Source organism: Aquarana catesbeiana, linkage group LG02 (assembly GCF_042186555.1).
Source record: "Aquarana catesbeiana isolate 2022-GZ linkage group LG02, ASM4218655v1, whole genome shotgun sequence".
Classification (NCBI taxonomy): Eukaryota; Metazoa; Chordata; class Amphibia; order Anura; family Ranidae; genus Aquarana; species Aquarana catesbeiana.
The window spans coordinates 386,521,487-386,542,141 of NC_133325.1; the positions used below are offsets into that span (position 1 = coordinate 386,521,487).

The 20,655-nt window shown below is 43.6% G+C and overlaps 1 protein-coding gene across 1 annotated transcript in view; it reads right to left on the minus strand.

Moving 5' to 3' along the window:
• Positions 1-20,655, minus strand: part of SKA2 (spindle and kinetochore associated complex subunit 2) — a 41,944-nt gene that overhangs the window by 21,132 nt on the left and 157 nt on the right. Inside the window, exon 2 of the mRNA XM_073615169.1 lies at positions 10,219-10,308. Within this exon, the coding sequence (XP_073471270.1) occupies positions 10,219-10,308 (90 nt within the window). The remainder of the gene's footprint in view (positions 1-10,218; positions 10,309-20,655) is intronic.

Sequence of the window (20,655 nt, forward strand, 5' to 3'; positions counted from 1 at the left end):
GGCAGTGCAGGGGAGACAACCAAGCTCGGTGGATGTAGTTGCAGGTGATCCGCCCGAGGCATCTGAAGTCAGTTTAGCTATGAGGGGGGAGAGAACACGTGCCGCATGGCTTAGGTAAAGACATGGCAATGGCCAAATGGGGTCTCAACAAGTGTAGTCGGAACTAGTGAGGGGGAGCAGAACTGGATAATAAAACGTGGCAGATGATTGACTCACATTTCTGATGCCGATGAAGAAAGCGCAAACCGTGTGGTGATAGTAGTCAGCCAGTCTCGGTTGCAAGGGAACGCAGGGCCCGTACATGGGGTGTGAGGGCTAAAGGCGAGCCGGACCGGCCCCATCAATCTGTTCCAGCCATGATAGCGCGGCCTGAGGATCCTCTAAGAAATGCGCCTTGCCTTCACTCACCACACGGAGGCGGGCGGGAAAAAGCATGGCATACGGTAAATGGCGCACCCGAAGTAACCGCTCCGTCTCCGTGAACCTTGCTCTCTTTTTCTGCACTTCTGCCAAAAAGTCCGGGAACACCGCCACGTTCCCAACTGGAATATTACCCCTTTCTCTTGTGAGGCGCAGGATGGTATCGTGATCGCGGTAATTCAGGAACTTGGCAATAAGTGTCCGTGGAGGAGCTCCAGCAGGTGTGGGCTTTGCTGCAAGGCGGTGGGCGCGCTCCACCACAAAATGTAGAGGAGAAGGCATCTCTCCCAAAGGATTTAACCAGCAGGTTTTCCAGGTACGTAGGGGGGTCTGCATCTTCGGATCTCTCGGGCAATCCTACGAAGCAGAGGTTTCACCTGTGGAGGTGGTTCTCCATGTCGTCTTGCTTGGAGAGGACAGCGTTCAACTGATGCTGCAGTTGTTCGGTAGCGATCTGAAGGGGATGTATGTCGTCTTCCGCTTGGCCAATGCAACGCTCCGTCTCAGACATCCGGTCCCGTAGTTTGGATGTCTTGTCGGATTAGGGAGATGTCCACCTTCACCTCCTCAATCCTGGAGGCGAGGGTGGATTGACATAAGACGATGGCCTCGAGGACTTTGGCCGTGTCCCTGGATGATTGATCTTCCTCGTCAGGGGGGGGGGGCCTCGGCACCATCTTCCTCTCCCGGGTCTCTCTCCTCGTGTCGGTATTTGTCCAGTTTGGCTATGGCGCTGGATCTTTCAGGGGGCGACATGACTACCCAAGGTCTAGACGACAATCTGGTGCTTTGGGGTGTTTTGCGATGAATATAGCCCTCAGGATTAGGTATCAGGATAGGCCTCGAGCGGAGCTCTCACACTGCCCGTCCTATTCCATGCAACTCCAGACCACGCCCCGTTCACCTATATTTTTAACCCAGTCCCCCACAGGGGGAGGGGCCATAGCCTGGAACAAGGCTCCAAATATAGCCTCTCTGGTGTGAACCCCCCCCCAGTCATATTCTTCCAATATACCCAACAAACAGGCCTTCAGGTCTAGGGGAAGGGTCACCTGAAACACTGAGTTAACCATCCCCCCCGCCCAACAAGGATGCAGCTTTGGGCACCACCACAGAAGACAAATCAAATCCCCATGATCCCCTTGTGCAGGTAGACTGTTTGCAAGCCCATCAAGTGCAATCTGTGAGGCATAAAATACACCCCCAAAAAGATATACAGTTGAGTTAGTCTTTGTGATGCATTTAATGAGCATGCAACCACAGCCTGAAAAGGATTCCTCCCATTGTCCCCCTTCCATTTAAACCAACATCCCGTTCACAGTGTTCCATCACTCTCAGGGGATGTCACCTCAGGTAAGACTGTAGAAGCATGGCATGATTCTGAAATAAAGCCTTTGGATGAGACGGCATCCCTAATGTGAATGAATGACGAAGTGGGAGCTAGGTGCTATTCCAAGGCTCTACTTTGTGCCTTAACTGCATGTTGCAATTGCATATAGTAAAAGTGCATAGAAGGTGGTAGATTAAACTTATCCTGCAAAGCAATAAAAAAAAAAAAACGTCAGAAGAACCCCATTATGGAATATTTGCTTAAGGTGCGTTACTCCGTACGGTATCTGGAGTGCCAATCTGCACTTTGGCCAGTTCCATACAAGTATCGTTAAGCCATATGGGATTAAATTCCGGATAGCCCATCACCTTCTGACGGTACCTGGTCTTGGTCCATACCTTCTAAAATGAGATTATATAATGAGCTATATAATGAGATTATATATTGTGAAATGGACCGCCTATTGGTGGTATGAGATATCACCAACATGGAGTTGTGCTCCCTGCCATCCACCTCATCCCCTGGACCCAAGATGTTGGAGTTGAGCAGCTAAAGAGTAGAACCAGGGGGTTGGGCATTGCCAAGCCACTGTCATCTTTGGGTCCTTGTAGGTGTTCTAGCTTGATTCTGGGAGAACCATCCTTCCAGATCAGGGCACAGAAAAACATATTAACTGTTCTAAAGGTTTTTTAATGGGGTAACTATTGGGGAATTGTGCAGGAAGTAAAGTAACCTTGGCATAAGATTCATTTTAATTAGGTTTACCCGTCTGGCTACTGACAATCAGAGGGAACGCCATGTTTTAATACAGCCCGAAATAGTTGAAAGGGGGGGGGGGGGTGTTATATACCTTGATGACCGAAGTCTTGGGGACTCGGTGTCACCTGAATCCTCAAGTACTTAAATTAGGATGTAGGGGTATAGGGCATGCAGGTGCAACAGTTTGTGTGTCATTTACGTCCAATATCATCAGAGCAGATTTCGACCAATTTATATTAAGGCCTAAAAAAAACCACCAAACTACAATGGTGGCCATGGCCTCCGGTAGAGGTGTCTTTTTCCCCTAACATAAGGAGCGTGTCATCAGAATAGAACATCACTTTTTCCTGTATGGTCCCATACCTAAAGCCAATAATACTGGAATGAGACCTAATCCTGATCACCAGAGGTTCTATCGCCAAGGCGAACAGGAGAGGCAAAAAAGGGAGCACCTTTGCCTAGTACCTCTGTAGAACAAAAAGTGTGAAATATTTTACCGAATGCTCCTATCGCGGCCTGCAGTTGTGCACAGAGCAGGGGCACCCATGAGATCTACTGTGGGCCAAATCCAAAACGCTCTAGTATCGCCCATAAGTACCCCCAGTCAATGCTAGCAAAAGACTTTGTAGCGTCCAAGGATAGCAACGCCCTACTGCCCATATTGTCCACCTGGGACTGTACATTTAGGAAGAGCCTTCGCAAATTAATTGCAGTGGACTTGTTGGGCATAAAACCGGCTTGTTCAGAGTGTATAATTGATGCAATAACCTCAGTCAGATGGCCAGCACTTTTGCAAGATTCTTTACATTGCACTGTAAGAGTGAGATTAGTCTGTAGAATCCCTGGTCAACTGGGTCTTTACCAGCTTTTAAGAGTAAGATTATATTTGCTTTGGACATTGAGGGAGGCATAGCTCCCAGCTACAGGGACGTACTGAAGACCCTCAGCAACCGTGGGAGTAATATTTCAGGGTATTGCTTATATATTTCCAAGGGGAGGCCATCCTCCCCAGGAGCTTTACAGTTTGAAAAAGCGCCCACTGCTCCCTGAAGTTCTTCAATGGTAAGCGGGGCATCAAGCCTCTTTATCTTTTCAGCTGTTAGGTTGGGAAAGGTTATGTCTTGTAAGCAAGTTTCCGGTCCCCCAGGGCATAAATACCAGGTAGAAAAAGTGTTTTTTTTTTTTTTTTTTTTTTAAAACCCTAGCCAGACCCGAGGAGGCCCGTTTAACTTTGTTAATTTCCACGATCAGCAAATCCCTCAGATAAGCTTTAAACTCTTCCCGGTGGGGAAACTGGAAAATGTAGTACCAAGGGGGTGTGATCAGATACACTACGTGGTCTGTAGGTTAAATCAGAGACAAACGGAAGCATGCTCGAGCTGCCCACTACAAGATCAATTCTGGATAAAGTACCGTGAGTTTTAGAAAAACAAGAGAATTTCTTAACAGTCGGGGGTTACGGAGCCACCAGATATCCACCCATCCCACCTCTTGCAACAATCCCCTGGAGAGAGCAGAGGACTGAGGAGCTGGATGTCTATCCAAGGCTGGATTTAAGCAACAGTTGAAATCACCTATTATGAGCAACGGCACCTGAGGTCTCCCAACCAAATATGATACAAGGAGCCGAAGCACCATCCCCACAAAGGGTGGTGGGATATACACACACAGGCCAATATACAAGTCAGATTACCAATACAGCAGTGTAGGAATATACAAGTCAGATTACCAATACAGCAGTGTAGGAACACGAAACGCCCATCAGAGTCAATTAGCCTGTCAAACGCTTGGAAGTCCAGTGCAGCGTTTACCAGCACACTGACCCCTTAACGGAGTATGACGTGTGCATCAAATTATATGCCTACCCCACCCAAGAGTACCCTAAGCACTTCACCAAAACAGTTAGGCGGGTGTCTTGGTAACAAAAAATGGCAGGGTGAAACTTTTTAAAGGCACATAGAAATCATGGATCATTTGAGAGGAGAATGGATACCTTTAAATGTTCCAAGAAACTATTGGTACGGTTGCCATGGTGAAGAGGGAGGTTGTAATTCCACCTGGTGTACCCAGAGAAGTAGATCATAACCAGGCACATGCCACCCGGCACTTGCTGATGACCAGCTGCCTTAGTAAGTCATCTTTAACTGGCGCAGACTGTCACAGGGAAGAAAGAAGGAAGAAGAACTGTCCTGAACAATCACTGCGAACATCTTTTAAATGCAAAAAAACGGCCCAAAGGCCAACGCTGCGCTGGACAAAACAAACAAACGATATAAAACACAGCTGCTAGACCCCAAAGTCTAATACAAACTCAAACAGAAATACATACAAAAATAGATGCAGCGCTAGTGAAATTTGAAAATTTACAAAAAAAAATTTACTTAGAATAAAAGACTAAAGCAGAGTCCCAAATTTTCAGTCCATAGATGAGTGAAACAAACATCCGTGCTTTGTATAGATGATAGGCTGTAGGTGAGGGAAAAAGTGACACTCCTTCACATTAATTGCATCCAGCTCCACACCCAATTGAGTTTAAGTGGCCTGCTTACCAGCTCTCTGTGACCACTAGAACAATGGTCTCACCAAGAACAGGGAAATAGGTCTCCCCAGCAACCGTAATAATGACTGGAATCTCCGCTTTATTGGTAAAAACTTGGAAATATAAAAAAGAAATGCTCCCATAGTGCAGTACTTATCCAAATTTAATAAAATAAGTGGATTACACTTTATAAGATAAAAGCAAAATATAGGCATCAAAAAGCGGTAGGTCATGTAGTAAGAACTGCAGCTATCCACAAGCTTCGCTTCACTTCCTGGTTCATTTGTCAACCTCCTGAGAGAAGCGTGATGACCATCGTAGGCCCTACCATACGCGTTTCATCACAAAGAGATCATCATCTGGGGATTGGCCAGGTGATTGTGTCATCACGCATATCGTTTATATAATCCTGCGGCGTCAAATTAACTACTCGTCACCTGATTTGTATAACATTAAATGCAAGGCGGCAGCGCCATTTTAACTGTTGGCCACCCATTCAGACAACAAGAAAAACAAGGAAGTAAGGGAACCGCATACAAAAACAAAAAACCCTGCCATCTAGTGGCAGAAATAAAATAATTTTTTATTCTGTAACAGCTAGAAAACTTAGCAAGGAGGCCAGAAACTGTGTGGACGCTGTGTATGTGTATTATATATACATAGAGAACATTTTATATCTCTCTCTCCTATATATATATATATATATATATATATATATATATATATATATATATATATATATATATATATATATATATATATATATATATATATATATATATATATATATATATACACACACACACAAAAACATCCAAAATCCCTATCAATCTAATACTTAATAAGGAGCTAGGGACCAACTATATTAAATGATAAAAGTGTAAAAATTCATTCCTAGGCATTATTTATGAAACAATTGATGTCCCAATAGACATTCAAGCCGAAAGGCACATAGGATTTCATGTCAAATATCCATGATGTTTCTAGCCTAGAAATTGATTCAACCATATTCGTCCCCCTCCAATGAGGTAAAGTCTTATCCAAAGCCAAAAAGGGTACCTTTAAGTTTGTCATGGTACTTTGCGTAATGTCTGGATAGATTGTGTTTTCTAAAACCACGCTTAATATTCCCTACATGTTTGGCTAGACGCACATGTAATATCCTTTTAGTGCGTCCAATATACTGCTTGGAGCATGGATACTGGATCATGTAGACAACATATTCCGTGGAGCAAGTAATGAATGATTATATATGTTATATATCCAACGTGTGTAAATTGAAAGGACTCGCACTTACGCCCTCTAAAAGGAGTTAATCTGCCAAATATTGCATTTTCTACAAGGGAAAAAACCCTTCATAGATTGAAAGAAACTGTTTTTGGGGGGGGGGTCAACTATATTCAGGGCAATACTGTGTCGCAACAATGGAGCTCCGTTATAGTGCCTTGCAAAATTATTCACCCCCCCTTGGCATCTTTCATGTTTTGTTGCCTCACAACCTGGAATTAACATGGACTGTTTGAGGATTTGTATCATTTAGTTTACAGAACATGCCCACAACTTTGAAGATTTTTTTTTTTTTTTTTTTTTTTATTTAATAGGACAAAATAAACAGAAAAAGTCAATATGCATAACTATTCACCCTGCTAAAGTCAATACTTTGTAGAGCCACCTTTTGCGGCTATCACAGCTCCAAGTCGCTTTGGATAAGTCTCTATGAGCTTGCCATATCTTACCACTGGGATTTTTGCCCATTTCTCCTTGCAAAACTGCTCCAGCTCCTTCAAGTTGGATGGTTTGCACTTGTGAACAGCAATCTAAGTCTGACCACAGATTTTCTATTGGATTGAGGTCTGGGCTTTGACTAGGCCATTCTATCACATTTACATGTTTCCCCTTAAACCACTCAAGTGTTGCTTTAGCAGTGCGTTTGGGGTCAGTGTCCTGCTGGAAGGTGAACCTCCGTCCTAGCCTCAAATCACACACAGAGTGGTACAGGTTTTGCTCAAGAATATCCCTGTATTTAGCACCATCCATCTTTCCCTCAACTCTGACCAGTTTCCCAGTCCCGACTGCTGAAAAACATCCCCACAGCATGATGCTGCCACCACCATGTTCCAATGTGGGGATGGTGTTCTTTGGGTGATGTGATGTGTTGGGTCTGAGCCAGACATGCGGTTTATTTGATGGCCAAAAGGTTCAATTTTAGTCTCATCAGACCAGAGCACCTTCCTAACCTTCCTCCATACATTTTGGGAGTCTCCCACATTACTTTTTGCAAACTCAAAACGTGCCATTTTGTTTTTTGCTGAAATTAATGGTGCAATTCAGCAGTGGTAATGCCGACAGCCACATCCCCTGCAACATGTTTTCATTTCATGTTAGTGCAAGCAAGCACAGCTTACGTGAGTGGCAAATCTGCTCCGAATTCAGGAGCATCATTGCCACCTTATCACAGAAAGCTGCGTTAGATGGACTTTACTGGCAGGTTTTTTTTTTTTGTTTTGTTTTTTTAAATCTTCATTTATAAAGAAGCGATAAAACAAAACCTTTTAACCACTTGCTGACTGCTGTCAGCACATATACGTCGGCAGAATGGCACAGCTGGGCAAAGTAACGTACCTGTACGTCACTTTGAATTTCCCGCCGTGCACGCGCACCTGCCGCGAGCTCCGTGACCGTGCCTGCGGGACCCACGGACTCGATCGCCGCTGGGATACCCGCGATCGTGTCACGGAGCTAGAGAACGGGGAGATGCTGATGTAAACAGCATCTCCCTGTTCTGCCTAGTGACAGGACACCGATCGTCTGCTCCCTGTCATCGGGAGCAGTGATCAGTGTCATGTCACTGCTAGCCCCCCCCCCCCCCCAGTTACAATCACTGCCCAGGACACACTTAACCCCTCCCCCTAGTGGTTAACCTCTTCACTGCCAGTGACATTTTTACAGTAATCAATGCATTTGTATAGCATTGATCGCTGTATTAATGTCAATGGTCCCAAAAATGTGTCAAAATTGTCCGATTGTCCCCTTCCTGGTCAGACCAATTTTCAGCTTTCAGCACTGTTGCATTTTGAATGACAATTGCGCGGTCATGTAACACTGTACCCAAACAAAATTTTTAGCATTTTTTTCCCACAAATGGAGCTTTCTTTTGGTGGTATTTGATCACCACTGGGGTTCTTATTTTGTGTGCTACAAATTAAAAAAAAAAAAAAAAAAGGACCTAAAATTTTGAAAAAAAAAAAAAATGTTTCTTTGTTTCTGTTACAAAACTTTGTAAATAAGTAACTTTTCTCACTGATGAGGTGGCACTGATGTGCACCGATTGGCATAACTGGTGGTTCTGGGTGGGGGCTGCACTGATAATCAGCGCAGACCCTCCCGTCAGGAGAGCAGCCGATCAGCTCTCCTCTAGTCTGCCAGTGCGAGTGGAGGAAAAGCCGATAAACGGCTCTTCCTATTTACACTGATCAGCTGTGATTGGACACAACGGATCATGTGGTAAAGAGCCACAGAGGGAGTATAAATACGTAAAGAGAAGTTTTTCAAGTGTCTGAATTGAATGACACTTTAACACAGAGCAAAACAGATTCATAGCAATATTATATCATTATCTTATATCATTTGCCTGAATACTTTACTACATTTTTTTGCTGTGTACAAAGTTCAAGAACCATGTCACATACAATGCTAATAAAAGCGCAAACGGTAAGTATTAAAGAGTAACTCTTTTTTTCCCCCCTCCACAAAACTATTACCATATGGGTGCTCAATGACATTGCAGGGATTTTAACAAACTTTGTTGTAGATTCCTACTTTTTGTTACTCTGAAGGAATAGCAGTTTGTCTGTGTTCATGTGCAAAGTGAATCTGAATGGGAGTTTTTTTTATAATCATCAGTCAGCTGCTGCAGGGTTTGAATCCCTTTAGATGTGATTTCCCTTTGAGAGTATATCACCAAAAATGACATTTTTGTTGCAGGAGATGCTCAAAATCTGACTTGTATCTTAAGGCAGAATTCTGGGGGAAAAAAAAAAAAAAAAATTCAGGTGAGTCATTCACTCAAGCAAGAACTTGCAGTTCCTGGGGGGAGGGGGGGGTGGCATTCTGCACACCAGTGGTTCTCAACCCTGTCCTCAAGTACCCCCAACAGGCTATGTTTTGGGAATTTCTCCAAAATACCAAGCCATTGACTGATTTAAAGCATCTGTGCAAGATAAAGGAAAATCTGCAAACATGGCCTCTTGGGGGTACTTGAGGACTTGCTGTACACCATCTGTGTACCAAACACCTACAGGTTGCCATATTGCATTGCATTTTAGAGAAAATTACAGCGCTGCAGATTGAAGACAGAAGGTATTTTATTGTTTATTAACATTCAGTTACAATATGACTTGTATTGCAATTGTATACGCTATATATTTTTTTTATTTGCATTTTTTTTTCCACATGAAAGTAGAATTACCCTTTAACTAAATTAGGTGTTATGATGAACAAACCCATTAATACTTCCAACGGTGAGATTCCACAGCTTAATATATCCCACACTGCCTTATCTACGGTGGTCAACATGCACCAGTCACAGCTTTCTGCTCTGGATCCCCGAAGGTTAAGCATGCCGCTTGCCTTTTTCACCCCCCACCTACCTCTCTCAGTTTTAAATGAAATAATTATCTCCAAAAGAGCATGATCCCCCCTCTCTCTGATTAAAATCCACATAAAGTTGTAAATGATAAATACATGGTAATCTAAATTCTATTCGCTCTTGTTTTGAAATCGGTGCTAGAAAAGGATAACTAAAATAGTTGCTTGTCAAAGCTAACATTTTCTCTTTATGCCATTAATTCCCTTTTTATTTAAATTGATGAGCCCCATGTTTTAATGTTTCAGCAAAACTGGAGCAAATTAATTAATTATATAATTATTGTTCGCAGCAGCTAATGAGAGTTAAAATTTTCTTCGCTACACTAAAATCAATTGCATATTTGGTTGCATCAGCTCTACTTTCTCCAGTTCCCCTAAATCAGCACCATTTCACAAAAAACATCCAAGTGCATTAGTTACAGAATCGTTATATGTTAAAGTTATACTGCGCAGTGCGTTACAGAAGGTACTCCAACGTCCAGAATCAATTTCGGTCACTCATCAGTTTAAACAGTGCAGTTACCTGAGCTGCAGACTCATCTGGTAGGCTCTTCCGTATTTCAAACTCAAGCTTTTGTTCAATGTAGTCCAAGTCAGATTCAGCTTTTTGGAACTGAAATTCAGATTTATAGATTTTTATTATGTGTAGCATTAAAACTAGATTAGGGAAAAACACAGCAGCAACAAACTCAGTAATAACATGACCTACAACGATTACAGAAATTAGAACAGCTCATAAGTGCCATGTGCTCCTCCCTCTAGAATAACTTTCCATTCTGTACATTAATTGCATCCAATCCTTGCTTGTTGTAGGACGATGTGGTCTCTGCTCTCAGATGCTTTGACAATACTATTGCACTGCTAGCTGTATATTACAGTAGTGCAATAAAGTCAGAGCATAGATTAGCAGAAAAAAGCTTACCGTTTAATAGGGAAAGCAAATAAGATTTCAGAGGCAGTTCCAGACTAACAGCAGCAGGTTGTCCATCCAAAATGTGCTTTGGGTCACAGGCCAATGCCCTTTTAACATTGCACTGCTTTATGTGTGTTGCCACTAGTAGTACAACATAAAAAGGGCGCTGGACAGGATTTCTGAACGTTGCTGATAACAGTTATCATTGGCAAGAATAAAAAAATGGTTAGGTGGTTGCCATGCATAGGTAAACCATATATACCCAGGTCTGAAAGCAAACCTTGTTTGGGGAAAAAATCTCATTCGCACAACAATAAATCAAACTGGTGCATACTTTGTTCAATGAAACAAATACCCTGCATAAGACACTGGATAGCATATTTAAAGTGGCCCAAAAATTAAACATGCTTACCTACACAGTATCAGAAATAAAAGGGAGACCTCTAGGACTAAGCCCATGGAAGCATGAAAAGCATCAGTGGGCACGGCTTGGGAGGTGACAAGCTGAAGCCATTTTGCTACACATGGTGACTGGGCTGACACCTGGTGTGCAGATCCCTATTCTCCGATACTCATTTTTAGCAGGATGGACAAGCCCTGTTGGATGTCGGCACCCAGCAGCATTGAAGCCACTGGATTCTTGTATGTTTATGCTTGGAGTGGTGCTCTTCATTGTTTTTTTAGGGTCACATACTTACCTATACATACGCTGTTATTATAGAACAGACACATTCAGATATCTGCACACCAAGCTCTTCAGCTTTCAGTGTCTAGAACAGGGGTCTCCAAAGTTTTCAGTATGAGGGCCACATTGTAGATTTTACAAAAAGTCCCGCTTATGTATGTGCTCCAATCAGAGTCCTTCCTAGTGTCAGTGCCCCCCTTTACATTTGTGTCCACATCAGAGTCTCCTTGCACAATCGGCATCCCCATCAGAGTCTCTCCCATATCTGTATCCCCATCAGAGTGGCACATTGCCTCCTTTGCCTCTTATATTGCCATCTTTACCGTACTGTGTGGCACGGTAACAGCACAGTACAGGTCTCCTGCACCTCCTGGCCTCTGCGCGCTGGTACACAAGCAGGCCGTGGGCAAAACGAACACGAATATAAATAGCAGGCTGGGGCCGGGAGCTGCTGCACTGATGAAGTCATTGGTTGCTGGGATGCTGGCGGTCCCAGCAACCAACTCCATAGCACAGAGTGGCAGCGCAGGAGGGGCTGGAGGGTGGAGCAGCTTTGCCCAATGAGCTGCAGCCCAGACAAAAATGTACAATCCGGTATGATGTGGCCTGTGGGAAGGACTTTGTAGACCCCTGGTCTAGATGGTTTGATATATAGAGACTTCCTAAGGGATGTTCACAAGACTGCGGTCTTTGAAACCTCTCTGAAAAGTGATCTGCGGCAGATCACTTTTCAGAGGGCATTTGACATGTGACTTAACCCCGATTTAGCCCTATAAATGCCGCACATGGTGTGGCACCATAGACTTGAATGGGTCACATTCAGTGGATGTAATGTCCGCTGAATGACACATGCCATTTCAATCTTGTCGCAGCAAGTGTACAGCCCTGAGCAGTTGCATACCCTCGTTCAGGCAGGCAATAAATCTCACCCACCTGGTTTTACTGCCCCCTAGCTGCACATGTGAACAATGCCCCACCCTAAGGAATTTGTTATTGGCCCATTATTGTCCCTCATCAACCCATCTGGCCCAGAAAGTCTCTACATACCAAAGCATCTGGGAATTCTGAGCACTGGAAGAACGTACACTGGGCTGATGTTCATGCACCTGAAGCGAAGGAAAAAAAAAAACCCAATTCAGGTGTTCTTTAAAGGACAGATAGAAAGATATCTAATATAATGCCGTTCAAAACAAAATATGTTAGTACACTGTACAGAAAAACAGAATGTATTTTATATATCCTCAACACACAGTTGTGCGTATTGTCATCTCAGACAGGAAAGGTGGTCCATACACTTATGATCTATGAATTATCGAAAAGCATACTGTGCCACTTCTCAGCAAAAATTATTGATTTAATCAAAATTATTTTGATCAGTCTGGATGGAAAATCTGATTGCAATACAGTGAATAGATTGACATGACTGTTAAGTGTATGGTGCATTGAACAATGTTTCTGATCCTCCAAACATATTTTTGTCTGACAGTAAATCACTTGACAATACGATCGTATATAAAATCACTTCATATATGGCTACAGAAGCAACATCTGATTTGATCTGTCAGATTGAGATGATGCAGGACTACACATATTTTAAAGGTTCTACCTGACTGGATATCATGTAATGGATGGTTTCGGTAGATCCTCAGTTTACAAAGTTTATGATGCATTTTACTGAGCTAACATATCAAATCTAGACCAAAATGTGTCATGTTTGATGTTCATTGTAGGCCAAGTCTAAGTTTTATTCAGCAGCTTAATTGCCAATGATTAGGGGGACATAAAGGTTGTAGGCTCTCAACGCTAGCACGAGCGATAAGTACAGGGAGATATGAAACCAATATTCTTTTACTTAATATCAAAACCATTTTCTTTGAGTACATGACAATAAGGAACCATTATCTCTATGGTGTTTATATAATAAGGTCTGTTCAGGAAAAAAGCATCATTAGCACAACATGAATGTCAGGACCTAAAGTGAACATACATTTTCGTGCATGTCCAGTTTTACATTTGCTAATGTAAACCTGCCACAAATCTGGCAATTCAAACTGAGAAAAAGTTACATTCAGTAAATCTATGGACAGAGGCAACTGAAGCTATATGCAAATCTCAACTTTACCTATAAAACTTGAGCTGAGCCCCTCCAACCACCTGAGCCCTTCTACTGGTCAGTGAAGCTTCCAATCACATTAAGGTCCCATTCACACCTAGCAATTTGAAAGTGCTTTTTTTCATGCAACACGCATAGAGCAACCCACTTATTTCAGAGGGCTGCCCTATACGGAACAAACCTGGCAAACTAGCTCATGCTGCACATCAAAAATGTGTTTGCATCCTGTCACCAGTGCAGTACAGCGTCATCATATAACTGATGTGGCAGTGATCAGGGACACCGACTGGTGACAGAATGTTATAAAAACAAACCACACTGTGACCAGAAAAATACAGTGTTACCATTGTAACACTTATTGCTTATATCAACAAATTTCATTGGTATAAGACAGCGTTTCTCAACTCCAGTCCTCAAGGCGCCCCAACAGGTCATGTTTTCAGGCTAACCATTATTTTGCACAGGCGATTTGATCAGTTTCACTGCCTTAGTAATTACCACAGCAGTTTCATCTGAGGGAAATCCTGAAAACATGACCTGTTGGGGCGCCTTGAGGACTGGAGTTGAGAAACATTGGTATATGCATCCATTTCTACTGAATAAAATAGATTTATTCAGCGAGCATTGTTGTGATTAGCTACGATTCACAGTTAATCATGGTACAGATGGGCTGTGATTGGCCCTGTCTGTACCATGTGATCACTGTGACTAATCACAGCTAGCAACACAATCGTACACAATGGATGGCATGAAAGGAAGCCATCCATGGTTTACAACTTCGTGTGATCTGCTGTGATTGGTCACAGCGATCACATGGTAGGGGGCCAGTACAGTGATCTATCATCACCGCTGGGGACAGATCTCGCCCACAGCCCGGTCGCATGCAAGGCACGTTCTGGGAGGATGTCCACCCAGAACAATTAAAGTCCTGCCTGGCCTTCATTTTCCTATAGGCTGGGTGGGAAGTGGTCAAGACATCTAGGGAGAGATATACTAAAACTGCAGTGTGCAAAATCTGGTGCAGCTCTGCATAAAAACCAATCAGCTTCCAGGTTTTCTCATCAAGCTTAATAGCAAAAGCTGACGTTAGAAGCTGATTGGCTACCACGCACAGCTGCACCAAATTCTCAATGCTCCAGTTTTAATAAACCCCCCCCCCATCAAAAAAATAAAAGAATACTGTGCAAGGGCAGTTCCAGATTGAAGGGTGAATAATGCAGCACAAGCTGTTCTTATTTTTTTTTTTTTAAATGGTTTATTTTTTTGTCTGGTGTTCTGCTTTAAGTAGCATTCTCCAAGCCTTTAACGTTCCTTTCCAGTGTTGGGATTATAAACACAAATCATGATGGGAGTGTTGAACGTCACTCTAGGCCTGGTTCACAGCTATGCATTTTTAGTGATTTTTGCAGATTTGCACTACAGAACGTGTTCCATAAGAAACCATGTTAAATGGACCGTAGTGCAACTCTTCAAAAAGCACTAAAAATGCATAGGTGTGAATCAGGCCTTAAACAAGTTGCTAGCAGGCTTTCAACCAGTAACGCTAAAGCTTTCTTAAAACCTGCTAGCAGCTTGTTTGAAGGGACAGCCAGCACTAGCATCATGATCTGTGTTTAACATGACAATGCCCAAACCCAATGTCTCAAAAACGTTATCTGTAAAGAAGAAAGTATACACCTCTCCTGCTACCCATGCCACTAACGGGTGAGAAATAACAGACTGAAGTCTCTTCTAGGAATGTCAATCTCCAAGTTGCACACAGCATACTGTGGTTCCTCCTGCCAACCATACATCACTTCATAACAGCAGTGATGTAGGGGTTTGTGGGGGGGGGACCACTGAGTGCTTTGGGGGACAAAGAGATTGACACTTCTGGAAGTGTCAGTTTCTGAAGAAATGACCAGCGATTTTAAAGCAGGCTGCATGGATGGCAGGGGAAGTATTTACTTTCTTCTTTACAGGTCCAACTTTTATCAGGACTTTCAGCTTTAAAGCCCAGCTCCAGGATTCTGCACACTTCATATTTCCAGGATACCTCTATCCATGCCCCAATAAACTGTGGACTATTTTTAAAAATAATCACTTGCTTTTGGTATAAAATGACAAGTTTTCATCCCAATGACATCAACTTCTTAGGAAAATGCAATGTCCACAGATGCTGGGGAGAGGACATAAGCTGTTGCCATCATTCAAAGGGAATGCAGGACATAATAGGCATGTGTGGGCGAAGCTGAAGGCTGTCTCCTGTTAGCTGCCAATTAGTGCACGTGGGAAGGTCATCACAGGTGATGTGCCGATCATACCGGCTCATTCTTTAAACTACATCTAGGAGATGTGACAAGGAGCTCTCCATACAGAGAAGTGCCTGGTCACATAAACAAGGATACAAAGCAGGAACAGGAAACCTGTTTGAGGATTAAAACTACTACAAAACAGACATTAAGAAGAAATGGCTGATGTTTTCACACTGGCAAGGCAAGTGCTCTGTGGATAATTTTATAATAATTCTGGCAAGAGTTGGGTTTTAACATCCCAAATTAAAAGCTAAAAGGGTGCTTTAAAAGGCATCAAGAGAACTTGTTGGCAGGTGTATGTAGTGGCCTTGGATATCCTCAAGGCCACAACGTCAGGTCAGCTGTGCTGGAAAGGGAGGCAGTGATCCTACAATCACTAAATCACTTTCCCCTTTGTGTAAAACAGAGAAGTCATGTAACAGCCTTTTTTTCCGCTGACACCAGGGGGAGCCCCAGCATAGAACCAATAGGGCCTCCACCATAGACTCTGGGTGCCATCTTGGGACAGCCTGTGTCTAATTTTTGACTAAGCTCTCTCATGGGAGTCTGGTGGCCAATTGGGACACAGATGTGCAATCCGTGTCGCTAGGTAGCCCAGAATTGAGAGAGCTAAGGTAGATAAGGAAATGAAATCCATCCTTGTAGGGATAGCCAGACTCCCAAAGTATTGTTTCATCAGTTGGAATTGGGCTAGGGATATAGAGCCTAGGGCAAGTTCTGTATGCCCTTAGGGAAATGGCTTAGTTGCATGGTATGTCACTACAAGAGCTATCCTGTGATCAAAGGTGTAACTTCTAAGAAAGGGATCCATTATTTTATGGTGCATAAAAAAGGCATGCTTCACATGCTCTGTTCTATAAGAATTGTACTTTTATACTGAACTCTGCAGTTAAATTTACTTTATTGCCATCTTAAAGGAACAGTTGTGTCACCTTCTTCCCTTGGTATATCTACTACAAAGCTAGCACCTGCTACAAATTGCTTGAAGCTAGCTGAAAGCCTTAGTAACGCTTGGTTTAGACAGGCAGCCAGGGAATGGAGAAATAAGTGGCTGAGCTGTGGTTTTACTGCCCCGTCTGCCAAACTAACATGGCCTGTGACTTAGTACACACTGCTGTAGTTGTGGCACAGCAACATTTTTACAACAGGTTCTAGTTTGACTAGGGAAAAAAAATAAAGAATAAAACATCAGCACCCAGAAGTATGGATGAGCTCTGGTATGTTCGGATCCAATCTGAACCCACTTGAGTGAGCCAGTCATAAAGCTGTCAGTGTATCGGGTTCATCATCTGCAACGATGCACCTCCTGCCCACCCTGTAAGGAGATGTATGACAGCCACGCCCCCCAATACATTTCACTTCATCCAAAAGGGGAAGTTCCGCTTTAAGTACTGCCCACTTTTTGTAGCTGCTGACTTTTAATAAACATAGAAATGACTGGAGCTCCTCTTTAATCATGGGGATATACATTCAATTACCAAAAGTATTGTGACGCCTGCCTTTACATGCACATGAAATTTAATGGCATCCCAGTCTTAGTCTGTAGGATTCAATATTGAGTTGGCCCACCCTTTGCAGCTATAACAGCTTCAACTCTTCTGGGAAGGCTGTTCACAAGGTTTAGAAAGTGTGTCTATGGGAATGTTTGACCATTCTTCCAGAAGCACATTTGTGAGGTCAGGCACTGATGTTGGATGAGAAGGCCTGGCTCGCAGTCTCGGCTCCAATTCATCCCAAAGGTGTTCTATCAGGTTGAAGTCAGGACTGTGCAGGCCATTCAAGTGCTTCCACCCCAAACTCACTCATTCATGTCTTTATGGACCTTGCTTTGTGCACTGGTGCTCAATCATGTTGGAACAGGAAGGGGCCATCCCCAAACTGTTCCCACAAAGTTGGGAGCATGAAATCGTCCAAAATGTCTTCGTTTGCTGACGCCTTAAGGGGTTCCCTTCACTTGACCATTCTTCCAGAAGCGCATTTGTGAGTTCAGGTGCATAAACGCATTTGTACAAGGCGGCCTGGCTCACAGTCTCCACTATAATTCATCCCAAAGGTGTTCTATCGGGTTGAGGTCAGGACTCTGTGCAGGCCAGTCAAGGTCCTCCACCCAAAACTTGCTCACCCATGTCCTTATGGAATTTGCTTTGTACACTTTCATGTTGGTACAGGAAGGGGCTACCCGCAAACTATTCACACAAAGTTGGGAGCATGAAATTGTCTAGATATGCTGATGCCTTAGGAGTTCCCTTCACTGGAACCAAGGGGCCAAGCCCAACACCTGAAAATCAACCCCACACCATAATCCCCCTCCACCAAATGATTTGGACCAGTGCACAAAGCAAGGTTCATAAAGACATGGATGAGAGAGTTTGGGGCTGGAGGAACTTGACTGGCCTGCACAGAGTCCTGACCTCAACCTGATAGAACACCTTTGGGATGAATTAGAGCAGAGACTGCGAGGCAGGCCTTCTCGTCCAACATCAAATGCGCTACTGGAAGAACGTTCAAACATTCCCATAGGCACACTCCTAAACCTTGTGGACAGCCTTCCCAGAAGAGTTAAAGCCGTTATAGCTGCAAAGAGTGGGCCAACTTAATATTTAACACTACAGACCAAGACTGGGATACCATTAAAGTTCATGTGCGTGTAAAGGCAGGTATCCCAATACTTTTGGTAATATAGTGTACATGTGAGGCAGGGAATGGCAAAGATGATCGGACCAGTACAGTGACAGCTTCCTGCCGGGCTCACTCAGGTTGGTCACAACATACCTGAGCTCATCCTCGTTGAGGAGGGTGGTAGTTTCACCTACTATTAGCCACACTCCAGAATTATGAACAAGCCACGAGTGGTGAAACGTGTTGAGGAAAGGTTGGTTTCCAGGTGAAGACCCAATTGTATGCAGTCTTTTAGAGGAATACAGAAAGAGGGAGCCAAGTTCTGGAAAGAGGCTAATATTTTTCATATCTTTGACAGAGTGGAGATGGGCAGTGGTAGCCGGCGCTCAGGTCATCCATGTGCGATGGAATCAGTGAGTCCATGGATTCAGAGATGTTCTGATCACCTCCTGAATGTGTGGCAGTCATGGCTCTACCGCCCTCTAAAGCTGGATACACACTATCCAATTTGTATTGGTAGATTTCCTTTACATTTACTTTAACCACTTCAGCCCCGGAAGGTTTTACCCCCTTAATGACCAGGCCATTTTTTGTGATACAGCACTGCGTCGCTTTAACTGACAATTGCGCGGTCGTGTGACGTTATACCCAAACAAAATTGCTGGGTTTTTTTTACTGACAAATAGAGCTTTCTTTTGATCACCTCTGCGGTTTTTATTTTTTGCGCAATAAACAAAAAAAAAAGAAAAAAAAAAGAAAAAAAAAAAAAGACAAAATTTTGAGAAAAAATATATATATATTTTTTTTACTTTCTGCTATAATACATACAAATGTATTCATCAGTTTAGGCCAATATATATTCTTTGAAAAAAAAAAAAAATTGCAATAGGCATATATATTGATTGGTTGGAACAAAAGTTATCGTCTACAAACTACGGGATAGATTTAGGGCCTTTTACTTTTTTTTTTTTAATTGTTTTTACTGGTAATGGCAGCGATCTGTGATTTTTAGCAAGACTGCGACATTGTGGCAAACAAATCTGACTGTAATTGACACTTTTTGGAGACCAGTGACATTATTACATTCACCAGTGCTATAATAATGCACTGATCAATGTATAAATGACACTGGCAGAAAAGAGGTTAACACTAAAGGCGATCAAGGGGTTAGGTGTGTTCCCTCAGCGTGTTCTAACTGTAAGGGGGGGATGGGCTCACTGGGACACAACAGAGATCACTGTTCCCGATCACCAAGGATGAGCTCCGAGGTGTTGGCAAACAGCACATACAGAACCCGTCAGGAAGTCGGCACTGCACAGCGCTAATCAGAGGCAGTGAGACATTTCCCGATCTCTGCAGCCAGGCATCGAGACAAGGTTTTTTGTGAACACGCCTGAGCTCATCTTTAGTGATCACTGGGAACAGAAGATATCTGACATGTCATTAGGTAGAACGGGGATCTGCCTTGTTTTTTTTTACATAGGCAGTTCCCTGTTCTGCCTCTGTACACAGTGATTGCAGGTTACCAGCGGTCATCGAGTCCACAGGACCCGTGGGCATGCTCCCACGATGCACCCGCTATCCTCCTTGCATAGACTGACGTACAAATACATCAGTACATGCACAAGAGCAGTAGATGTACGTGAGCTGGTCGGCGAGTGGTTAAACTATGTAGTGTAAGGGCCCGACTGATTACATACAATTTGAAAGTCTTTAGATTTGACCTCATATTAGATGGTTTTGGTGAATCTACAAAGAAAAAAAAAAAATCTAAACAAAATTGTACAGCGTGTGTCCAGCCAATGTTAAGCTGGTTACACACAACACGATCCACACACTGCTCTGATACAAAACAGAAGGCCATGTGTACCAGGGCTATGGGTGACCATGTGATCGATGTGCCCAGTAGTGTGGGAGGAGCCTGAGGTGCCAAGGCAGAGAGGGGCAGAAGGTGGGGCATGTTTGGCGATGGTGGCGTGCTCCCCATCCATAGGGAGTGCTGATCGGGCTGTAGAGTGACAAGGACAGAGGGAGGGCAGACAGGGATTTAGTAAGAAATAAGAGAGATCTCTGTGTAGGGCGGACATGGAGGATCGGGCTGATCACAGTGGGTGTTGGCGTCTCCCGCCATTTCTCCCTTCATCCCCGGGCCCGCTATTCCCCTTCAGCCCCCTCCCCCATCCATACCACCCGCGGGAAGTACGGTGCCCAGGCGGAGAAGCCTCATCTCTAAGGCCGCTAAGAGCAGCATGTCCGACGGCCGTCTTCTCCTCACACCTGAGCGTCTATTCCCGCAGGGCCCGCTCCCCTTACGGCCTACACAGCGCCCGTCTTAC